The sequence below is a fragment of the Acanthochromis polyacanthus genome, chromosome 4, assembly GCF_021347895.1.
Source record: "Acanthochromis polyacanthus isolate Apoly-LR-REF ecotype Palm Island chromosome 4, KAUST_Apoly_ChrSc, whole genome shotgun sequence".
NCBI classification, from domain to species: Eukaryota; Metazoa; Chordata; class Actinopteri; family Pomacentridae; genus Acanthochromis; species Acanthochromis polyacanthus.
In genome coordinates, this window is record NC_067116.1 from 19,726,312 (window position 1) to 19,745,009 (window position 18,698).

At 40.8% G+C, this 18,698-nt stretch overlaps 1 protein-coding gene across 1 annotated transcript in view; it reads left to right on the forward strand.

Moving 5' to 3' along the window:
* cachd1 (cache domain containing 1) overlaps positions 1-18,698 on the forward strand; it is a 117,750-nt gene that overhangs the window by 84,489 nt on the left and 14,563 nt on the right. The window contains exons 9-22 of the mRNA XM_022204529.2: positions 2,904-3,188; positions 4,727-4,876; positions 7,505-7,628; positions 7,764-7,881; positions 10,601-10,769; positions 10,912-11,054; positions 11,928-12,109; positions 12,788-12,898; positions 13,973-14,095; positions 14,680-14,779; positions 15,181-15,297; positions 15,736-15,896; positions 16,255-16,341; positions 18,058-18,174. Of these exons, the coding sequence (XP_022060221.2) occupies positions 2,904-3,188; positions 4,727-4,876; positions 7,505-7,628; positions 7,764-7,881; positions 10,601-10,769; positions 10,912-11,054; positions 11,928-12,109; positions 12,788-12,898; positions 13,973-14,095; positions 14,680-14,779; positions 15,181-15,297; positions 15,736-15,896; positions 16,255-16,341; positions 18,058-18,174 (1,987 nt within the window). The remainder of the gene's footprint in view (positions 1-2,903; positions 3,189-4,726; positions 4,877-7,504; positions 7,629-7,763; positions 7,882-10,600; positions 10,770-10,911; positions 11,055-11,927; positions 12,110-12,787; positions 12,899-13,972; positions 14,096-14,679; positions 14,780-15,180; positions 15,298-15,735; positions 15,897-16,254; positions 16,342-18,057; positions 18,175-18,698) is intronic.

Genomic DNA, 18,698 nt, shown 5'->3' on the forward strand with positions numbered 1-18,698 from the left:
AAGATAAAATTAAATAAATTAGAGTCTAAATTACAGTCAAGACATTGTTAATGTGGTAAATGATTGGCTTTCGTTGCTGGAAACGGCTGATTTTTATTGGAATATCTCCATAGGGGTACAGAGGAACATTTCCAGCAACCATCACGCCTGTGTTCTAATGCTACATTCTATTAGCTGATGGTGTTAAAAGGCTAATTGACGATTAGAAAACCCTTGTGCAATTATGTTAGCACATGAATAAAGTGTGAGTTTTCATGGAAAACATGAAATTGCCTGAGTGACCCCAAACTTTTGAATGGTAGTGTAATTAGATAGGAGTACAATCCAGCCGACAAGCGATTTTTGGGAGTAAATCACCCACATGGATCAGTTTTGCCCACAGATTTACTCAACATTTCTCTGTCTAGTGCTTCATTCCTTTTTAACTCTACCGGGAGCTGTTTCTGCGTGTTTGATACCCTAATGTTAGATATTCTCTGTTCTTGGGTACAGTGTGCTCAAGAGAAGACCGAAGGAAGGAGAGGTGCTCTGAAACCTCAAAGGCTTTTTGTTTTCTGTTTATCTGTGTGTTGGTCTGTGGTGTGTATGCTTTTTGTCCTTCTCCATCCATCTGCCTCCTCTAATTCCCGCCTCCTCTGCAACACACACAAATACCCTCACCTCTGCTGCGCATGCATTAGTCCACCATTAATACAAATCATTTTTGCATCGCAGAATGGAAATGAGGTACATCTAAGAGAGGAGAGAGTGAGACTTCAAAGGGCGTGCTGCTCACTCTGTGTGTGACTGACAGAGGACCTTGGCTCTTTAAAGAGAGATGATGAAAAGGATGCAGAAATCTATCATCCTCTGAGTTTATTAGCATTGCATATTCAAAAAAACATTTGTTTTGTTGCTGATGCTGTTGCACACAGCTGAAAGGCTCACTGTGGGTGTGGGAGTCTTACTCCCTGCATCCTCTGCCAAATGTGAAGAGCTGATTGTTCAAGGAGATCAGCAGTCCCTTGGCTGTACAACGCACAGCTGTGTGTTTGTGCATGTTTGCGATGTCTCCCTCTTTTACCGAAAGAGTTCATGTTCCCCCAATCAAAATGCGTCTCGTCAGCCAAAATATTTTAAGCTTTTATTCTGCGTTTCGTCTCATTATGGTACTTTCTGAGGCCATATAATATGTACCTTTCTGTCTTAGTCTGTAAGATTTAACATGCAAAAAATATTTTTAAAATGCCCACCGTATTGTATGCGTTTCCGCATTTTCTTCTGCTTTGTTTAATTTGACAAGAACATGAAAATATTCAGTTCACAATCATATAAAACAGAGAAAAGGCTTCACTTTGTAGAAGCTGGACTCAGCAATGTGCTTTTTTCCATGAATAAATGAATTCTCTCAACTAGTAAACTAATTTTCTCTGCTCAGTTTGATATTTGAGAGCTTTGATCTGACTGTAGGACCATTCTCTATAGGCACTTGAAGGTATTCAGTTGAAGTAGAAATAATTTCTTCCAAATTCCGTTCAAAGGTACCCAGTTCCTTTACCAGTGTGGGTGTGTTGTGCACACATATATTCCGCTGATGTGGTAGAGAAGAATAGAGCTTTCATGTCAAAAAATGGTTCTAAAAAGTACAGTATTAATCATAGCTAAACAGTTTAAACAAGAACAGCAGTTAGTTCTGTCACACTGTGATTTAGCTGCAAAGAAAAGGTGGAGGAGAGGATTGTTTGCAATGTAAACAATGCAAGTTGTGAAAATTTGTCAAATGTCACACCAAAATATTTCAAGCCCCATATTTGTTTTGTGATGATAGAAATGCCTTCAACGTGTTTGCTAGACCTCCATTGTTCATGCAGTGTTCTCACTTAAACAGAAACCCTGACTGCAGACATGAGTATTCCTTTGAACACATTCATTTCCCCCTAAAATTCTAATACTTGGCATGTCAGGATCATCGATTCTCATTCCAGTAAGAACACCAGGGTCGCTTCTCTCTCATGAATAAAAGTGAGCAGATACCTGTGCTGTCAGCAAAATTTCCACTTTGTGCTCATTTGACACTGCCACCCATGGCGACATTGCCTCATCTATGGCTCAGCGTGGTGATCAAAAGAGCAGAGCCTTGGCATTAGAAAGGGATTCTGCTGTAATCCAGTCAATGATTGGATCCTGGCAGACATTCTGCTCTAGCCCTCCCAATAGATCGTGGGATGCCAAATGTTCCAGGTGACAGCTGTGGGGGCCAGCCACAGTTATCCGTCCTCCTCTAAATGACCTTATGAGGCTTGGAAAGATAAAGTCTGAAGTGTGCATTAGCGTCTCAGTTTTATATTTTCTTTCAAGTGATGAGGGATTTGTTTGTGTCATGGTCTCTGAGCTTCGCAGATGACAGCTGGGTTTGGCAGATAAAGCTTATAGAGATGGTTCACAAGTCAGGGCCTGCATGTATGGAATATCTCGGCTGTGCTTGCCAAATCAGTTTAGGAAATTCGTGTGGCAGCATTTACAATGATCCAGTTTAATGCAAGCGGTTTGCTGCTCGACCGTGTGAACTGCATCAGGTTAATTGTTCTAAAAATAAAGTTGTCATCAGAAGAAATGGTTTGAATTCCGCCTCTGGTGGCAGGAGTGGGATTCTGAAAATTGTTTTTTTTTCCCAGCTAGAGGGGAAAGAAAACCATGGGTTGAGTCATGTGCTCTGATGTGAAAAGTTGTTTACTCGTTTTAGCTCACTTTCAACCACTCCTTCCTCTTTTTATTTGCACAGTTACTCTGTTCAGTAAACCTGTAGGCATGCCACCAGTTATGAATTTATACTTAATATCCAGGTTTAAATAAGTTAAATTTCATCATCGACTCTCCGTTTCTTTTCTTAAACTCATGATCCAAACTTCTCCCTCTTTCTGCAGAGGGAGTTACAGGCCTGAAGGAGCTGGCCTTCCTGAGGGACCTCGCAGAGCAGAATTCAGTGAAGTACGGCGTCGACCGAATGTCCGACAGAGATCGATCCTCGGTGGCGTCCTCGTCTGGATCAGCAGGACTTTCCATGATGCCGGTGGTGAAGGGTAGCATGATGGTGCTGAACCAACTGAGCAACCTGGAGACAACAGTGGGACGCTTTTACATCAACCTGCCCAACCGTATGATAGACCTGGCCCGCTTCAGCCTGCCCTACGCTGACCCAATGGGAGATGGTGAGTAGACCTAAAACAAGCTCCGGTCTAAACGGATGTCAAATCAGCAGCATTGCTAGTAATTCAGAGCAATTTCAAACGATTATTAATTTTTTTATAACTGCAGTAATAAACAACTGGAGGTAAAAAGATAATCTGCTGAAATCAAAGTAAGTTGTAACTGTTGAAATTTGAATCACAGTTTTCAGAAATTGACAGACAAACCAACACTATTGTCACATAACTCCGCTGCTTTTCTTGACGGAGTAATTATTAGTAAGGGAAAAGTAGAATAAAAGTGAAAATCTTGTTGATGAATTTAATAAGACACAATATCCAATGCAAAGCTTTGTTAAAATTCCTTTGTTTATTCATGTTATCCACATGTTTAGCACATGTATAACCCCTCACATGATTTAATGCTGCACAGATAGCGTTGGTTCTCTTGTTCTAAAGAAAGGCAGCTTGTTGCCTGCAACAATCAACAACTCACTGTGGCAATCTTTAATACTAATTTAGTGTCAATAAATGTGGAAAATTGTTTATTGTCATTTTTTGAAGGCACATTTTTGATTGTTGTAGTCGGCGCTAAGCTTTGTGACTGTTTCACAATAAAAGCACCCCCTGTTTAGCCACTTCAACACTGAATGTGCAGCTGTCAAAGAGTCTGTTTAAGCTGTATGAGAGTAAGGGGCTCGACACACGGGAAGCGACAACAGTCGCGCTCCATTCGTTTTCTATGGATGCTGTGCGACGAGACGAACATCGCTTTGCCCCCTCCCAACAACGCCACGGCGACATTTGTGCATGTGAAATTTCGCGCGCGTTCACGTAGATGTGCACTCGCTGGCTTGCGACGCGATACAAGAAAGTTGAAAAATGTTCAACTTTTGTCGCTGTCGCCTGGAGCTTCAACCAATCAGCGAGGGTTTCACTCACTTACCATGAGCTTACAGCATGTTACACAGTGCAGTCTGCTCCTATACATTAATGGTCCGCTCCGGTTTTCAACAATTGTTTTCAGCCCTTTTTCAACATTGAGGAGCAAATCATTTTAGCCGTGATTGACTTCCCGAGTCTTTATGATCCTTCCCTTAATGACTATCGTGATATAAATAAAAAAAAGCTGCTGCATGGGAGTTGGTTGGCGCCAGGGTAAACTTTTATAAGCCAATGTAAATAGTAAAATTTCAGCTAAATCAAGCAGTATCTTCTGGCTCATCATCTTTATGCTTTTCTGTCATGAAAATCTTTGAAAACGTAAAAAAAATCCCCCCAATTTCACAGCCGATCAGAAGTGAGGGAGACAAGCGATCTGTGCTTTTTCACAGCGCGCCGTGTGTCACCGTCGCCTGCCGCTGCCAAGTATCGCGCACCGTGTGTTGAATCTATCTCCTGTTGCGATGACTTTCGCATTCCCCCCTCAACTGTCGCTTCCCGTGTGTCGAGCCCCTAAAGGATACAAAACTGAGCTGATTTTTGTTGATAATGCTCAATGTATCAAAATAACCTAAAATGTTGCCCCAACCTCACTCAGATGCTTGTTTTTCCTTATCCAGGGTTTATCATGACTGTGAGCCGGCCGTGTTATTTTGGAAACCTTCTCCTGGGCGTGGTCGGCGTGGATGTGAACTTGGCCTACATCTTGGAGGATGTCACCTACTACCAGGACTCTCTGGCTTCATACACCTTCCTTATTGACAACAAAGGTCAGTCGCAGACACAGGTAGCAGTCGACTCTGTGCAGACGTTTTCTTAAACACCTGACTCTTCCACTTGAATGCTTAAGGAGCAGGATTATCTGGCACTTCAGTTTTGACAAGTTGTGGGCAGCATTATTAGCAGTTGTGTTTGTTGATGTGTTTTTCAAATGAGGCTTTAAATCTGTCTCATGTGCAGTTAGAACAGTACAGCCAGGTTATGCAAAACACAGCAGAACAAATCAAAGCCACACTTCACTCGTGGCTTAGATTTCTAGGCTAGTAACTCAACAATCGTCAAACAGGAAGGAACGCTCCTGCAGTGCCTCAGACTCTAGCGGTCGACAAAACATTTCTATGCCTATTCAGGGTATCAATCTTTATTAGTTACAGCCTTTGAGAAGCACTCTGAGCACATTTTGGTGTTTTTGTTTCACATACAAATAAAATTACATTTTATTTTGTCTGTTTCAACTTCCTCCACAGCCATTATCCCTTATTAGACTTAATTGACATCGTGTAGGTAGCGGTGGCATTTCTTTGGCAGTGCAGCCTGAGCTGAGCCATGCCTCAGCGCATTGCCTCAGTGCAGGGCAGTTAGTGCTCGTGTCCGGTCTTGGTTTGTCTTGGCCTCAGCTGAGGGGGTCTTGACTCAACTACTGGAGCAGCACAACAGGTAGGTTGTGCTCTGTGGGCCTGGAGAGAAGTGACATTAATGGACAGGATTCTGCTAGATGCCACTGTAACTACAGATTGGTGGCTTTCACTCATACTGAGCAATACCGAGTGAAAAATGTGAAAACAAAATAAAAATGATCGCAGTACAGACCGACTTTTTATTGTGTTTACGTAGATTTTCAGTTATGTTTAGCTCTCCCTGTGAAATTTTACTTTGTAAATGTAGTAGTGGCAATTTTAGACTTAGTTGTCGCTTCGCTCTTGGTCCAGAATTCAGTTGCAGTTCTTGCTCTTTATTTTTGAACGTGCACTACATCCATTGCTGCCCACACAGAGATGAATTCAAGAAATGTCAGAAGTCGGAATGTCAAGAATGTGCGGGGGGAAAAAAAGAGTTTTGAGTTGCTTACAGATCTTCTACTTTACACAGTTTTAGAAATGCAACCTTTTCCAAGTACAGTAAAAATCAAAAATTTAATTTTTACAGAACATCAAGTGTACATTTGTATTCATGACTTAAAATTGTAAAAGGATATGGTAGAAAACATGGGGACAGGTTTATTGATCTGTGTAGGCAGGTAGCAGAAGCCACAATGAACTGACATAATTCATGTTTGGGTTCAGACCTTGGTAATAGTGTTACGTTAATCAGATGGATGGAGTTGAGGGGATTTTTTTAAAAGGTGAAGAGAAAGTACATTTCTGAGGAGCTTAGAAGAGGGACAAGTACAGGATGGGTGGAAGACTTTAAGCATTGACAGTAAAAATTAGAGATGGGAGGAGAGAAGTGGGGTGAAAGAAATTGAAGCAAAGTCATAAAACGTGCAGAGTAAATGATATTTACTCAACTCACCTGGAAGGTTGGAATCAATATGGAATTTTTCACGAATAAAGCTAATTATAACCAGTTAATTTATTCAGCTGTGTGAGTTCTGCTCCTTTGCTGTGCCTTTAAGTGACTCTTTTTTTTTTTTTCCTCTGAAATGTTTATTGTAATAAGTATGCCACCAAATTATGGCTTATTACTGCACCATGCTTATTAGTGCTGCAACTCCATAAACATTGAAAAATTACTCCAATTAAAGCTATTAAGAGGCATTCAAATCGTCTGCTGCCATTTGGAGTTTAAAGTAAATACAATTAAGTAAATATGCAGCGGACAAAAGGCTTCCAGACTGAGGAGTCACAAACAGACAAGTGTATTTTTTATATTTTTGCATGAGGAACATTTACTTTAACTCATTTTGACTTTTTTACGCTGTGTGTGTTGATCAGAATTAAGCAAACCTCCGCCTGAACTGCGTTTTATATCCAGATGTGTGTATGATGTGTACTGTAGTTTACTGTTGTGAATAAGATAAGAAAAAGCTTGTCTAACGCAGCAGATGGAGTCTCAAACACCACGTTGTTTTCTGCAGCTACTTTTAAACATCTTTAGTGCACACTTTCTTTCTTTCTTTATTTTTGTAAATATAGATTGTAAATTATGACAAAAAGACACTCTGTTTTGTTTGTTTACTCCCTTTAAAACAGATGAGCTTTTAGACCAGAATCTGGGGGGCTATTTGGTTCTTCCAAAAATGATTACGGCAGCTGCTGAGTGTTGTTTATCTGCACTTCTTAACGCTACTGGAGAAAACTGTTTGCCACTGGGCTTCTTCAGAACATTTTGGTGGTCCTGTTCTTCTGCTCGATGAATGGAGAGCAGCATTAAAATGACAATTGTTTGTTCTGGTTATCGAATCATGCTTCAAAAAGTAACAGTAGTATAAGTAACTGCGCAGTGTGTCTGCTCTTTGATAGCACCTTTTCGACAGTAACCACCAAATACAATGCAGTTGCTGTTCTAATCATATACGCAGCTTTTTTAAAAATAGGTTTGTGTTTGTCGCTTTTTCTGTTTCAGCGCAAGCCCAAAATATGCACGATGTTACAGCTGGTTGTTTGATTTTTTTCCAGGTTACACCCTGATGCACCCTTCCTTAACTCGGCCCTACCTCATGACAGAGCCTCCCCTGCACACAGACATCATCCACTATGAGAACATCCCAGGATTCCCTGCTGTCCGACAGAACATCCTCAGGTGAGAAAAAGATTAATAACAGCTAGGTGAAATCAGAAGCAGGTTTAAAGTTTAGAATTGGCTTGAGAAATAATCTAAAACCAGAGTTCCTCCAGCTATGGATACATAGATTTTTGTGCATTTTTTTTTTTGCAGCCTCCCTTTGGGCAGCCAAGTCATCGCTGTGCCAGTGAACTCCTCTCTGTCGTGGCATACCAACCGACTCAGGGACAACAGCAAAGATGCATATAATGTCAGCTATGCCTGGAAACTGGTGGGTGCCTCTATAGACTTTCATACGCCTAAATGCTATTTAGAAGTTCTTATATAGTGCACACAACATCTTTCATTTATTCCAAAGAGAAAGAAAAATCCTTTTCTAATACAGAGTTGAATAAATGATGCAAGAGGATTCAATAGATTGTTGCCAAAGAGTACTTCACTTTTATTTCATTGCCAGCAGGCCAGAGTAAGTATAAGCAAAAGGATCGTACCTCTGAGGCAGAACAAGTGCTCGCAGTCACTCATTGGCTCCGGTCCATTGAGCCATTATTGTGCTGGAACAAAAACGATTTCATTTACTTTCTTTCCGTCTCCTCGCTCTCCGTCTAAAGCTCTTTATCATTGCTGTACCGGTGTCTAAAAGCAGTTCAGAGATTTATGCTTCCTCTATGTCTTTACATCCCCACCAAGCCCCCACCGCCTTAAATTAGTTGATGTAATAAAAACCAAGTGCTTCCACACCCAGAAAAACTGTCTATCCCTCGAATCTGCTTTTCCTCTCAGACCCAGAAGTGTCATGTTTTAGGAGCAAATGGCAACAGCACAGCAATAACATCACGAGTCTTTTTGCTTTCTGACATTTAGAATTTTTTTGGCAGGAGCAGAAATATCACACTTAATTTAGGCATTTCATTTTGGCCTTTTTTTAAACGCTTTTGACATTTAGTTTTTTTTTCCGCACAGGCATGAGAGTTCAAACACGTCACCTTTGCCATGAGTTTGGCAGCTGTATGTTTTTTAAAAATGAGCTTTACAGAGCCAGAAGAAGGGTAAATGACCTAGAAAGCAGCAATCGAGTTTCCCCATTATTCTGTCATTTGTTGGACAAGTAATGCCCAGGGGGCCCCTTTATGAGTGTATCTTCTGTTAATATTTGTACTTATTACCAGAATTAAAACATAAATGTGCCTTAAAAATGTGATGCTAAGGCATTTTGTCCTCATGAGTTATCAGAACTTTGTAGATATTACTGCAAAGTATTTATGCATTTTGCAGTTTTCATGATTTATCAAGTAAGTGAACTAACCACTAGCCCTGCAGGGTTCATTTATAACTGGTGTGGTGAAAGCAGTTGTTAAACTGGACACATTTATCTTTGCCTGAGGCTCATAAAACACAGGCAGTCATGGCTGACAGTAAACATTGAAATAGAGAGCTATTAGAGATGGGTGGTGCCAGATTCTCGGAATCTCACGGCTATTCATTTGGTTGCTTTTGGAGTGCAGTCTACAAACTAAGTCAACACATTGTGTTTTGCTGATAAGCTCACCACAAAAGGGAATTATGTTGTACATTAGACTAAAGGGATCACCTGCCAAAAAATATACAGAAGATAACCCCCACTTACCCTCTGTGCATTCTGTAGTATTCCCATGTTGATGCTGGATAATAAAGCTGCTGATATCCTACCTTTTTTGCCCAGCTAATCCTATAGAAAAATTAAAACCAGCAATGAATTGATCCCTCTAAGTATTAGCAGCCAAATCCTAGCATAGGTTATTCCTCTGTGTCGCTCTGCTTCATTGTTGACCACATACTTTTAAAAGGACATCAGTGAGCACACAATGCAAATTATTGCACTCGGTAACCTGTATCTTCATCTTAATAACACTGGACATGCTAGTTTATTCTGCATAAGTCCCACTAGTGTGGTGTAATATTTTTGGGTACGATGTGCTAAAATTAAAAGAGGATATAATTATGGCAAATGATATTAGACTGAAGACCAGAGTTAAAATGTATTTATAAAATGCAGAAGAATAAATATTCTAGTAATCACTGATGTTTTGATGCTATGGTATCTATCTGTGGAGGACACGTGTAGCTGGAAGATCACAAAGTATAACCTGCAACTGTGGTGTGAAAATAGAGGCTTTTTAGAAAATTATATGTGGTGTACTCAAAAGATTATGATGTAAACTTAAAGCAATCTAACTTTTAAAAGAGGAGTATCAGAAACACAATATGCATGAAATCTGTTTAAAGATAACAGGGCAAAGTCTAAACATGTCTGGGCATGTTCTCTGTAAAACATGACCTAATGATAACCCAGTGCGCATGTTTTCTGCAAGGAGTGATCAGGGGTGAAATATGATAACCTGATGTCATAATCTGACCAATAGATTTAGAAAAGTATAATGGTGTAAAAACTGTCACTCCTATCATACGACTTACAAGCGTGGAAGAATGACCAACTCTCACAGCATAAAAGACAGTGACCAGCTCAGTATCTCTGGTTTTTTGGGCTGTTAATCACTGCTAAGAATACTCCTGGATTTTTGTTGACAAAATAAATCATGGTGCCCTCGAATGTTGACTTCTTTTGGTGATTTTTTTGAAGATCTTTTACAATTGAACACGGTCAAGTCTTACACTCTGGCCTATGATTTGTGACTGAGATTCCACTTCATCACTAGCACCATGGCTAAAAATATTCCCTGACAAACACACTCTTCACCTCTGTTTGAACAGCAGTTTCTAAAAACTAGAGCGCTCAGCAGTTTAAGGAAATTCTTTTTGAAGAACAAGACCGTGCATTTGGGAGCCATAATCATTTAAATCATCAGAAGAATGAAGAAGTTTCAGGCAGAGAGTCATAGATATGAGAAGTTGCGAAGTGTCAAAAGACTTATTTATTGAAACTATTGAATATCATCACATGTATCCTTTAATGTAAAATCTAAATTAATATTCCTTTTCTCGTCTTCCAGGTTCAAGACACGTCTTTCATCCTGTGCATTGTTTACGTGCAGCCAGAGATCCCAGTGAAGCAGCTGAAGAACCTGAACACAGCTCCCAGCTCCAAGCTGCTGTACCACCGTCTAGACCTGCTGGGTCAGCCCAGCTCCTGCCTGCACTTCAAGCAGCTCGCCACAGTCGGTAGGGAAAGTGCCAGAATCTAAAGACATGCACTAATATATGATACCATGAAGAAGTAGCTGTGTTTTTATCCATAGTCAGCTCCAAAACATTGATTAGCAACTCTGACTGTCCCTCTTTTCCTTTTCTGTCTCTTTCCCAGAGTCCCCCACCGTGATGTTGGCAGCTGGTAGTTTCTCTTCTCCCTATGAGCACCTCAGTCAGCCAGAAACAAAGCGCATGGTGGAACATTACACTGCCTACCTGAGTGATAACACCAGGCTCATAGCCAACCCAGGCCTCAAGGTACACAAGCATAAAAGCCTGGGAACACTAAAGCGACTCACGGCAAAGATTAGCCTGAATCCTGTTTACATGACAGAAAGAATTCAAAGTGTTAACAAATATTGTTGCTCAAATAAGTAAAAACAAAGTCAGTGCATCACTTTCCCACGTCCTTGGTAGCTTAATGGATTTTTGAACATGCAAGTTCTCGGAAGTCCTTTTTAAGTGTTCTTTCTTCCAACATCTGGCGCACATGTCAAGCTTTTCAAGCTCCTTGCATTACAGTGGAAATTTAGCAGAATTCAAATGATGTTCTGCATCTTTAAGAAGGGGACAAACCCCCACATGGGTTCTGGCATTCTGTGTGCATTCCTGTCCTGGGGGGAGTTCGAGATTGAACTCCAAACCCCAGTCTGATTCCCAGGCTAGTCTTAAAGACCCCCTCCAGTGACCTCATCACCCCTTTCAAACTTAGATGCGTGTCTGAAAATGGTTCTGGGATGTGATCTTGGAGAGCTTTTGGGCTAATCGAGTCACAATGTCTAAATCTGGGTTTTAAAAGAAGTTTTTGACTTCTTGATCACACTTCATGCTCTCTTTATCAGGAATAGAATTCTGTACTCTCCATTTTCAGTGCAGTATAGAAGAGTACTGTTGAACCTGTTTCATTTAAAACAATTAATGTTTTTCTGTTTTGTTTGTGGGCAGGCTGCAAGCAAAAAAAATTATCCAACTTGCTTTCAAGCCAACTCCAGATTAAACTTTGCGACTCCTCCCTCAACATTTTCCTCCTCTCTTTGCTTACTCCCACTTCTATCACTGTTTCCTCTTCTTTCCTCCCTCTCTGTCCACCTCCTCTCTCTTTTCTCTCCCTCCATCTTCTCCCCTCTGCAGTCCTCTGTCAGGAATGAGGTTATGGCAACCAGTCATGTCACGGATGAGTGGATGACACTAATGGAAATGAGTAGCCTCAACTGCTACATTGTGCGCCGTTACATAGCAACGCCCAGTGGGGTGCTCCGGATTTACCCAGGATCACTGATGGACAAAGCCTTCGACCCGACCCGCAGACAATGGTGAGGCTTACTTTGGAGGGTGTGAAGAGGGGGAGAAAGGAGTGAAGGCGTGTGTGTACATGTGTGTTTTGGGGGAGAAAGAGGAAGTCTGAGATAGTTTTGGAGAAGTGGGAGTTGAAGAGAAAATGTGTGTGCCATTATTGAGTTCAATCCAGGTAAGACTCTCTCAGTAGAGTGTTGAATAGCAATGAGTTGGCTACTGAAACTTTTAAAGTAAGATTTCTGATATAACTTAGCAGGAAATAATGTGGCTACATCCACATTAGGCTGGTAAACACATTTTAGAATATATTGCCATTTTCTCCCTCTAAAGCAAAGTTTGTGTGTAAATCTTAGAACACTGGAAGAGATCTTGTGTTGAACTGTGTTCCCCCTCATAAGACTGTTGTTTCCTGGTTCAGTTAGGGTAAGAGGCAGCATATTGATTGAGAAACACAACAGCAGTTCAGTGTATGCAGGTCAAATGGAGATTTTGCAAATTTTAAATGCCAATATAGCCAAAGAGCTGTGGCCACTAGCCTTTACGTGTTTGGATTTTGTTGTGTTTCAGGTGTTAGGCTAATCCTACTAACTCTTACCCTTCACATGCGAACAGTGTTTCCAAATGTAGACAACTTAATGCAGATAAGTTGGTCTCAGTCTTATCTTCTAACTCTCTGGCTGTTCTGTGTTGTGCAGGTACCAGCATGCTGTGGCTAACCCCGGCCTCATCACATTCACGGGTCCATACCTGGATGTGGGTGGGGCGGGCTATGTTGTCACCATCAGCCACACCATCCACGCCTCCAGGTAAGCGTGCTGGGAATACTTGCACATCAGTGAATGTGATCGTATTTTACTGTGCCGGAGCAAAACTCAAGTCCGTTTCCTCGTGTATCTGTTTCATTGACTTGCTCACTTGCGTTAAGCATTTAATGATTGACAAATTTGTGTGAATCTTTACACCTTGGCAATAAAATTATCAGCTTTTCTTATTAGATACTGCTCAACAGATTCACTGTTGTTATGAGCCAAGACATCATTGCGGGCAGCCAGGCTCTCAGCCCAGAAGTCATTTCAGCCAGACTGCACCATCTCTGAAGACAGGAAATAATTTGAGGGAAACTAAAGGAGACCATTGACCATTTTTGCTTCGGGGCTGTTTAGTCAGTGACATGATATCCTTCAACCAAATGGTCTGGGTCCAGTCACAATTATCTTCAAGTATCTGCTCTTCCAAAGTGCCCTCGAGCAAGTCAGTGTCTGCTACCAACTCGTGGTTTTGTGCAGGAGGAAAAGCCAAGTTACAAATTTTAGTGTTACACCCTGTCCTTTGGCCCAGTTACCATAGAAGTGATTGCAAAATGTTTTCTACACAGACGTCTGCGCTTGAAAGGCTGCAAGTATTTGTTTCTAGTCCAGTGAACTTAAAGTACAACTCACCACGATGGCCACAGCTCTGCTCTCAGCAGTACAATAAGAGCTGTTTACCACAGTGCATGCAAGAGTTCAGTATATACACAAACACTCAGTGTCTGTGTGTTTGATAAGTCAGGATTACAGCGCTGTTTTACACTCGCTCAGTGAGCATAACAGCATAAGAGTCTGTAGTAAACAGATTTCACGAGAACCTGCAGATGCTTGTCTGTGAGGCATTTTCTGTGTTTAATGGAGATTTTTCATCTCCAAACATTTGTTTTTCCTAAAGACCTGTAGAAAAGTAGGGTTACTTGTGGAAGAACTGTACAGTATAGTGACTTTATAAGTCGTCAGCGCACACCTTACTTCACCATCACAGCACAGTTTGGCTCAAAACTTTTGCAGTTCTCAGATTTTTGATCCTCTTGATGCATTTTCTCTGTGCATCTTGTGTTCTGTCTGCAGCTCTCAGATGGCCCCTGGATATGCTGTTGCAGTGATGGGTATCGACTTCACACTTCGCTACTTCTATAAGGTCCTGTTGGACTTGCTGCCCATCTGCAACCAGGACAAAGGCAACAAGATCAGGTAGGAAGAGGATGGTCGACTCATTTTCTTTTAAACTCCTTTCCATTTTACCTTGAATTCCTTTAATACATTTCTGTTTTACTGAGCAAGAATTAATCTCACTGATAGACTGAGAAGGAAAAAAAGGAGGACGACATAAGCTGATTATCATGACATTCCTGCTGTAGATGTGGCGTTGCCACAGTCCTACACATTTTCTCCAGCTTTTATGTCTGTCTTTTGTTTTCTTCATCCTTTTTCTTTCAGTCCCTTCTCTAAAAGTCTCCACTCCTTCCCCTGTCTGTCTAGCCTTTCTCTCTCCACTTCCTTCATGCTCTCTCTGTTGGTGTCCAGAGGCCTTGTAAAACAGGATTAGCCCAAAAGGGCTTTGGGACAGTGAGAAGCAGAATTTGGCAAAATAGTTAAGCAGTGGTGGAAAACGGAATGGAGCTGTAATATACAGATAGATGATGCGGAGTGTAATACTAAGAAAAATAAAGCATCTGAGAAATGGTGGTATGTGATAGTGTTGATATGCTTAATGAAAGTTTGTTAATTATTTCAATTGATTGCCATATTTACTTATATTTATCTGTCTATTGTAGGTGCTTTATAATGGAGGACAGAGGCTACCTGGTCGCTCACCCGACCCTCATTGACCCCAAAGGTCATGCCCCTGCAGAGCAGCAGCACATTACACACAAGGTAAAATACCCAAAGACTGATAAACAATGTACAAATCAGAGCCACACATAAAGACAACAGTGAATATAAATTAAACTGTCTTCTTCATAAATACATACAACACAACGGGAAAAGCTCACAGTGACCGTGTTTTTTAACAGTGCACATGTTCAGTACTTTCTGGTAAACTACACAAATTAATTTTCATTACTTTGTCTAACAATCTAGAAAACAAAGAATTAACCCATGCCAACAGACTCATTCCTATCCCTGAACAACAAGATTGTAAATATACACTTCAGTAATGACTAAGAGCTTTCAGAAGCAAAATGTTGTGCAGAATTTTATTCAGATATTTCTTCCTCTTTCTATATCTGTGTTTTTAAATAACCTGCTTTGTCATTCTGGCTTTTTGTTGGCAGGAGCCACTAGTGGCCAATGACATCCTGAACCACCCCAACTTTGTGAAGAAAAACCTTTGCAACAGCTTCAGTGACCGTACAGTGCAGCGCTTCTACAAGTTCAACACTAGCATAGTGGTAAGTCAGAAAAACATGGGATGTAGGAAGGATTTCAAAGGAGACAGATTGAGACTGTCATAAACTTCTCAAGGCTTCTAAGTGGCATGTGAATATCTAATAGTGTGACACTGCTATCTAGTGGTGATACTGAGTGTTGCAACCTGCAGATTCTCATTTATTGTGATGTTGTACTGGATAGTTGGTCTTTGTTTCATGTCCATAGTTAGATTATAAAGAGGTGGTTGAGATTACTATCAGAAAGCCAGTCAAAGTTTCTCTAGACAGCTCATGTCCCATAGTGTTAAATTTTCTATGAAGATGTCTAATCAGATTGAAGTTAAAATCCGCTGATTAAAACATTTGATAAATTAGCTTTATATAGCTTCATGAAGTGCATGAGACCTTCAGAAACTGAGGCTCTACTCACTCTGACTCCTCCTCACTTTATTCCTTCAGGGAGATCTCACCAACCTGGTCCATGGTAGCCATTGTTCCAAATACCGCCTGACCAGAATCCCTGGCACCAACGCCTTTGCTGGTATCGTCAACGAGACGTGTGATTCTCTGGCGTTCTGCGCCTGTAGCACGGTGGACCGGCTCTGTCTCAACTGCCACAGGTCATTACTAAAACAGAACACTGATTAACACACTGACATTTTACTTTTTCGCTCTGAGGCTCTTCTGTGCTTTGCAGATATAAGATGATGCTCTTGTTAAAAAGGATTGAGGCAAAGATTGTTTTATAAGATTCTGACTTTCACAGTGTAATGCAGCAGCAGATAACTGTATTTAAAATCACATTATAGCCTAATAGCTAATAAAAAAAAAAAAGAAGGTGCTACACAGTGGGCTTTTGAATAGACAGTAGTTGCTTTGAGCAGAAATATATTAAGATAATTGTTATCCGCCATAATCTATGCTATGGCAACAATCTCTCTCTCTCTAACTTGCACTGTAACTGACTGTGTTGTTCAGAATGGAGCAGAATGAGTGTGAGTGTCCGTGTGAGTGCCCTCTGGAGGTCAACGAGTGCACAGGCAACCTCTCCAACGCTGAGAACAGGTCAGTACATGTCTAAAGCACATACAATCCTACAGGTACATGTGGAGCGTGTCTGCAACAATATGTCCTTAAATTTTCAGCCACAGGATATGAGACCTAAGTACAAATGGCAACAAAAAAAAAGAAAACATGGCATTTTCTTATACTTTTGTTGAAAAAGGCATATGGACACACAATATTACATGAGATCAGTTTTGCACAAAATCTGACATCAGGGAGCACTCTAAATGCAGAGCAGTGAGCATGTTAGCCACTGAGGAAGGCTGTAGGAAGATGAGATCGGCTACAATATTCAGGAGCTAGTTGAAAAAACCGTCCTCGTCACCCCTCCATGGTGGAATTCAGTCATCACTGGCTGAAAGTTTTTAAGAGCTTGGACTGTTTTTTGATGGTGGTTACTTTTTAGATCATGCTTGATTCTTCTTCATAGGCTGTGTGGATTGTTAAAATAGTGAAGAAGCAAGGTGGAAGTCAGAGCCTTGGCTTGTAATTTTAGTTCCTATGATCTCAAAAGTTCTCAAATATGCTGCATTTAAAAAGAAACAGGAAAGTCAGAGCTCTTACTGTTTGGATCTGATATTCAATGAAAAGGCACGAGTAGCTTCTTGTTGCTGCGCTGACTAAAGGTTTAAATGGGTTCCTTTTTCTGTGTATCAGAGTATTTTGCACTGAGAGCTTTCAGTCACACTCCAGACAGACAGCACCTCCAAAATAAATGCAATGGACAGTGAGAAAAAGTAGAAAACTGTTATTCGTGTTCTGTTAATCTTTTTATTTAACTGTCTTCAATTCTGCACTGACGGTATGAATGCTAAGAGGAGGCATGCTTAGCGTGAATATCAGAGCATTTTCATTCAGAATCACATTTTTCCATAAATTACTTTTGAATACTTGTGTAATAAAAACTATTTAAATTTAGATTGATGTGCAAATTCTTTGATATAAAATTACCATTTTGTTCTTTTCTGTCATTACTATTGAGCACTAATGACTGAGTTGCAGAAACAATGTTTCTAAAGCACATTTTTAAAAAATCTTTCTACTTAATCATGGTGTCTTAAAATGCACCTACATACTGTATTTTCAAGCTGGCAAGTCCCTTTCATATTCCTGTCATCATGATTGGAGCTGTGGGCATGTGTTTGTCCTTTCCAACATTTCGGGAGCTGTTAGCTGCTGCTTCCTGTGTCAATGTTTGTGGGTGTTTCCTCACTTTTACTTCACCCCCACTATCTCACTACCTTCCCCGTCTATCCCACTCCTTTCCTTTAGTGTTTAAACGACTCCGCATCTGTCCATCATTCGTCGTGTTTCTCACATCTCGCTCTTGTTTCACCCACCTCCTTTCATCAGCCATCAGCTGCCTTTGACAGCGTGTCAATGTTCCGAATGCCTTCTTCCTTTATATCAGGAAGACGTGCAATTACCATTTTTCACTGTCAGTTTTCTCTCTGTGTTCCGTGTCAGGCAGCATCGATGTTTGTCTCTTCAGAGCTGCTTTGCGTCAATCGACATGCTGAGGACGCTACTTTGTGCGCTCACTCTTTAATTTTTGATTTTTATGTCAGTTTTCCTGTATATGCTTTTGTCAAATGTAATCCTATTTCATGCTAGGATTTGGATGGATGTTGTCGGTCGAATGTTGCGTTGTATTTTGACTGAGCAAATGTATCTGCACCCATCTGTAGTTTCATCTTGTGCGTGTGCGTTGTGCAGGAACCCCAGCTGTGAGGTGCATCAAGAGCCAGTCAGTCTGAATGTGATTGATCCCAGTTTGCACGACACCCTGCCCCAGTGTGTCAACACCCGCTGTAGCCAGAGATACACCAGCAGGTAGACACACTCAACTGTACATGTTCACTACATATCAACAAGCATAGTGAACAGAGCAACACATGTGTTAAATGTATACAAACAGTCCTACAGAGGCATTTACCAGCAGACACGTACATTTACCATGAAGGTGCAACCATGACATTGATGTTGATATACATTAAGAGCACACTGCCACCCAGTGGTGATAAATAAGATGTGTGATAGAGGTCTCAATTCTGACTAAGTCCCTAAAGAATGAATTCACTTACAATAGAAATGCGTTTCCCAGTTCCGGACAGATTTCTATTTTATAATTTTGTCTCAGGTTTATCCTGGAAGCTTAATGTTGAGTGTTGTATTGCAGAATATACCGTAATGCACTGTTAAAGCAATCACAAGTGTTTTTAATCACATGCTTCTGTCCATGTAGATCAACAATGCAGTTCCCAGTTCCAGGCAGATTTCCATAAAATAAACACACCAAATTTAGAAAAGATGTACTTTTCTATCCTGAGTAGTATTTACAATTGTGACATATGTGA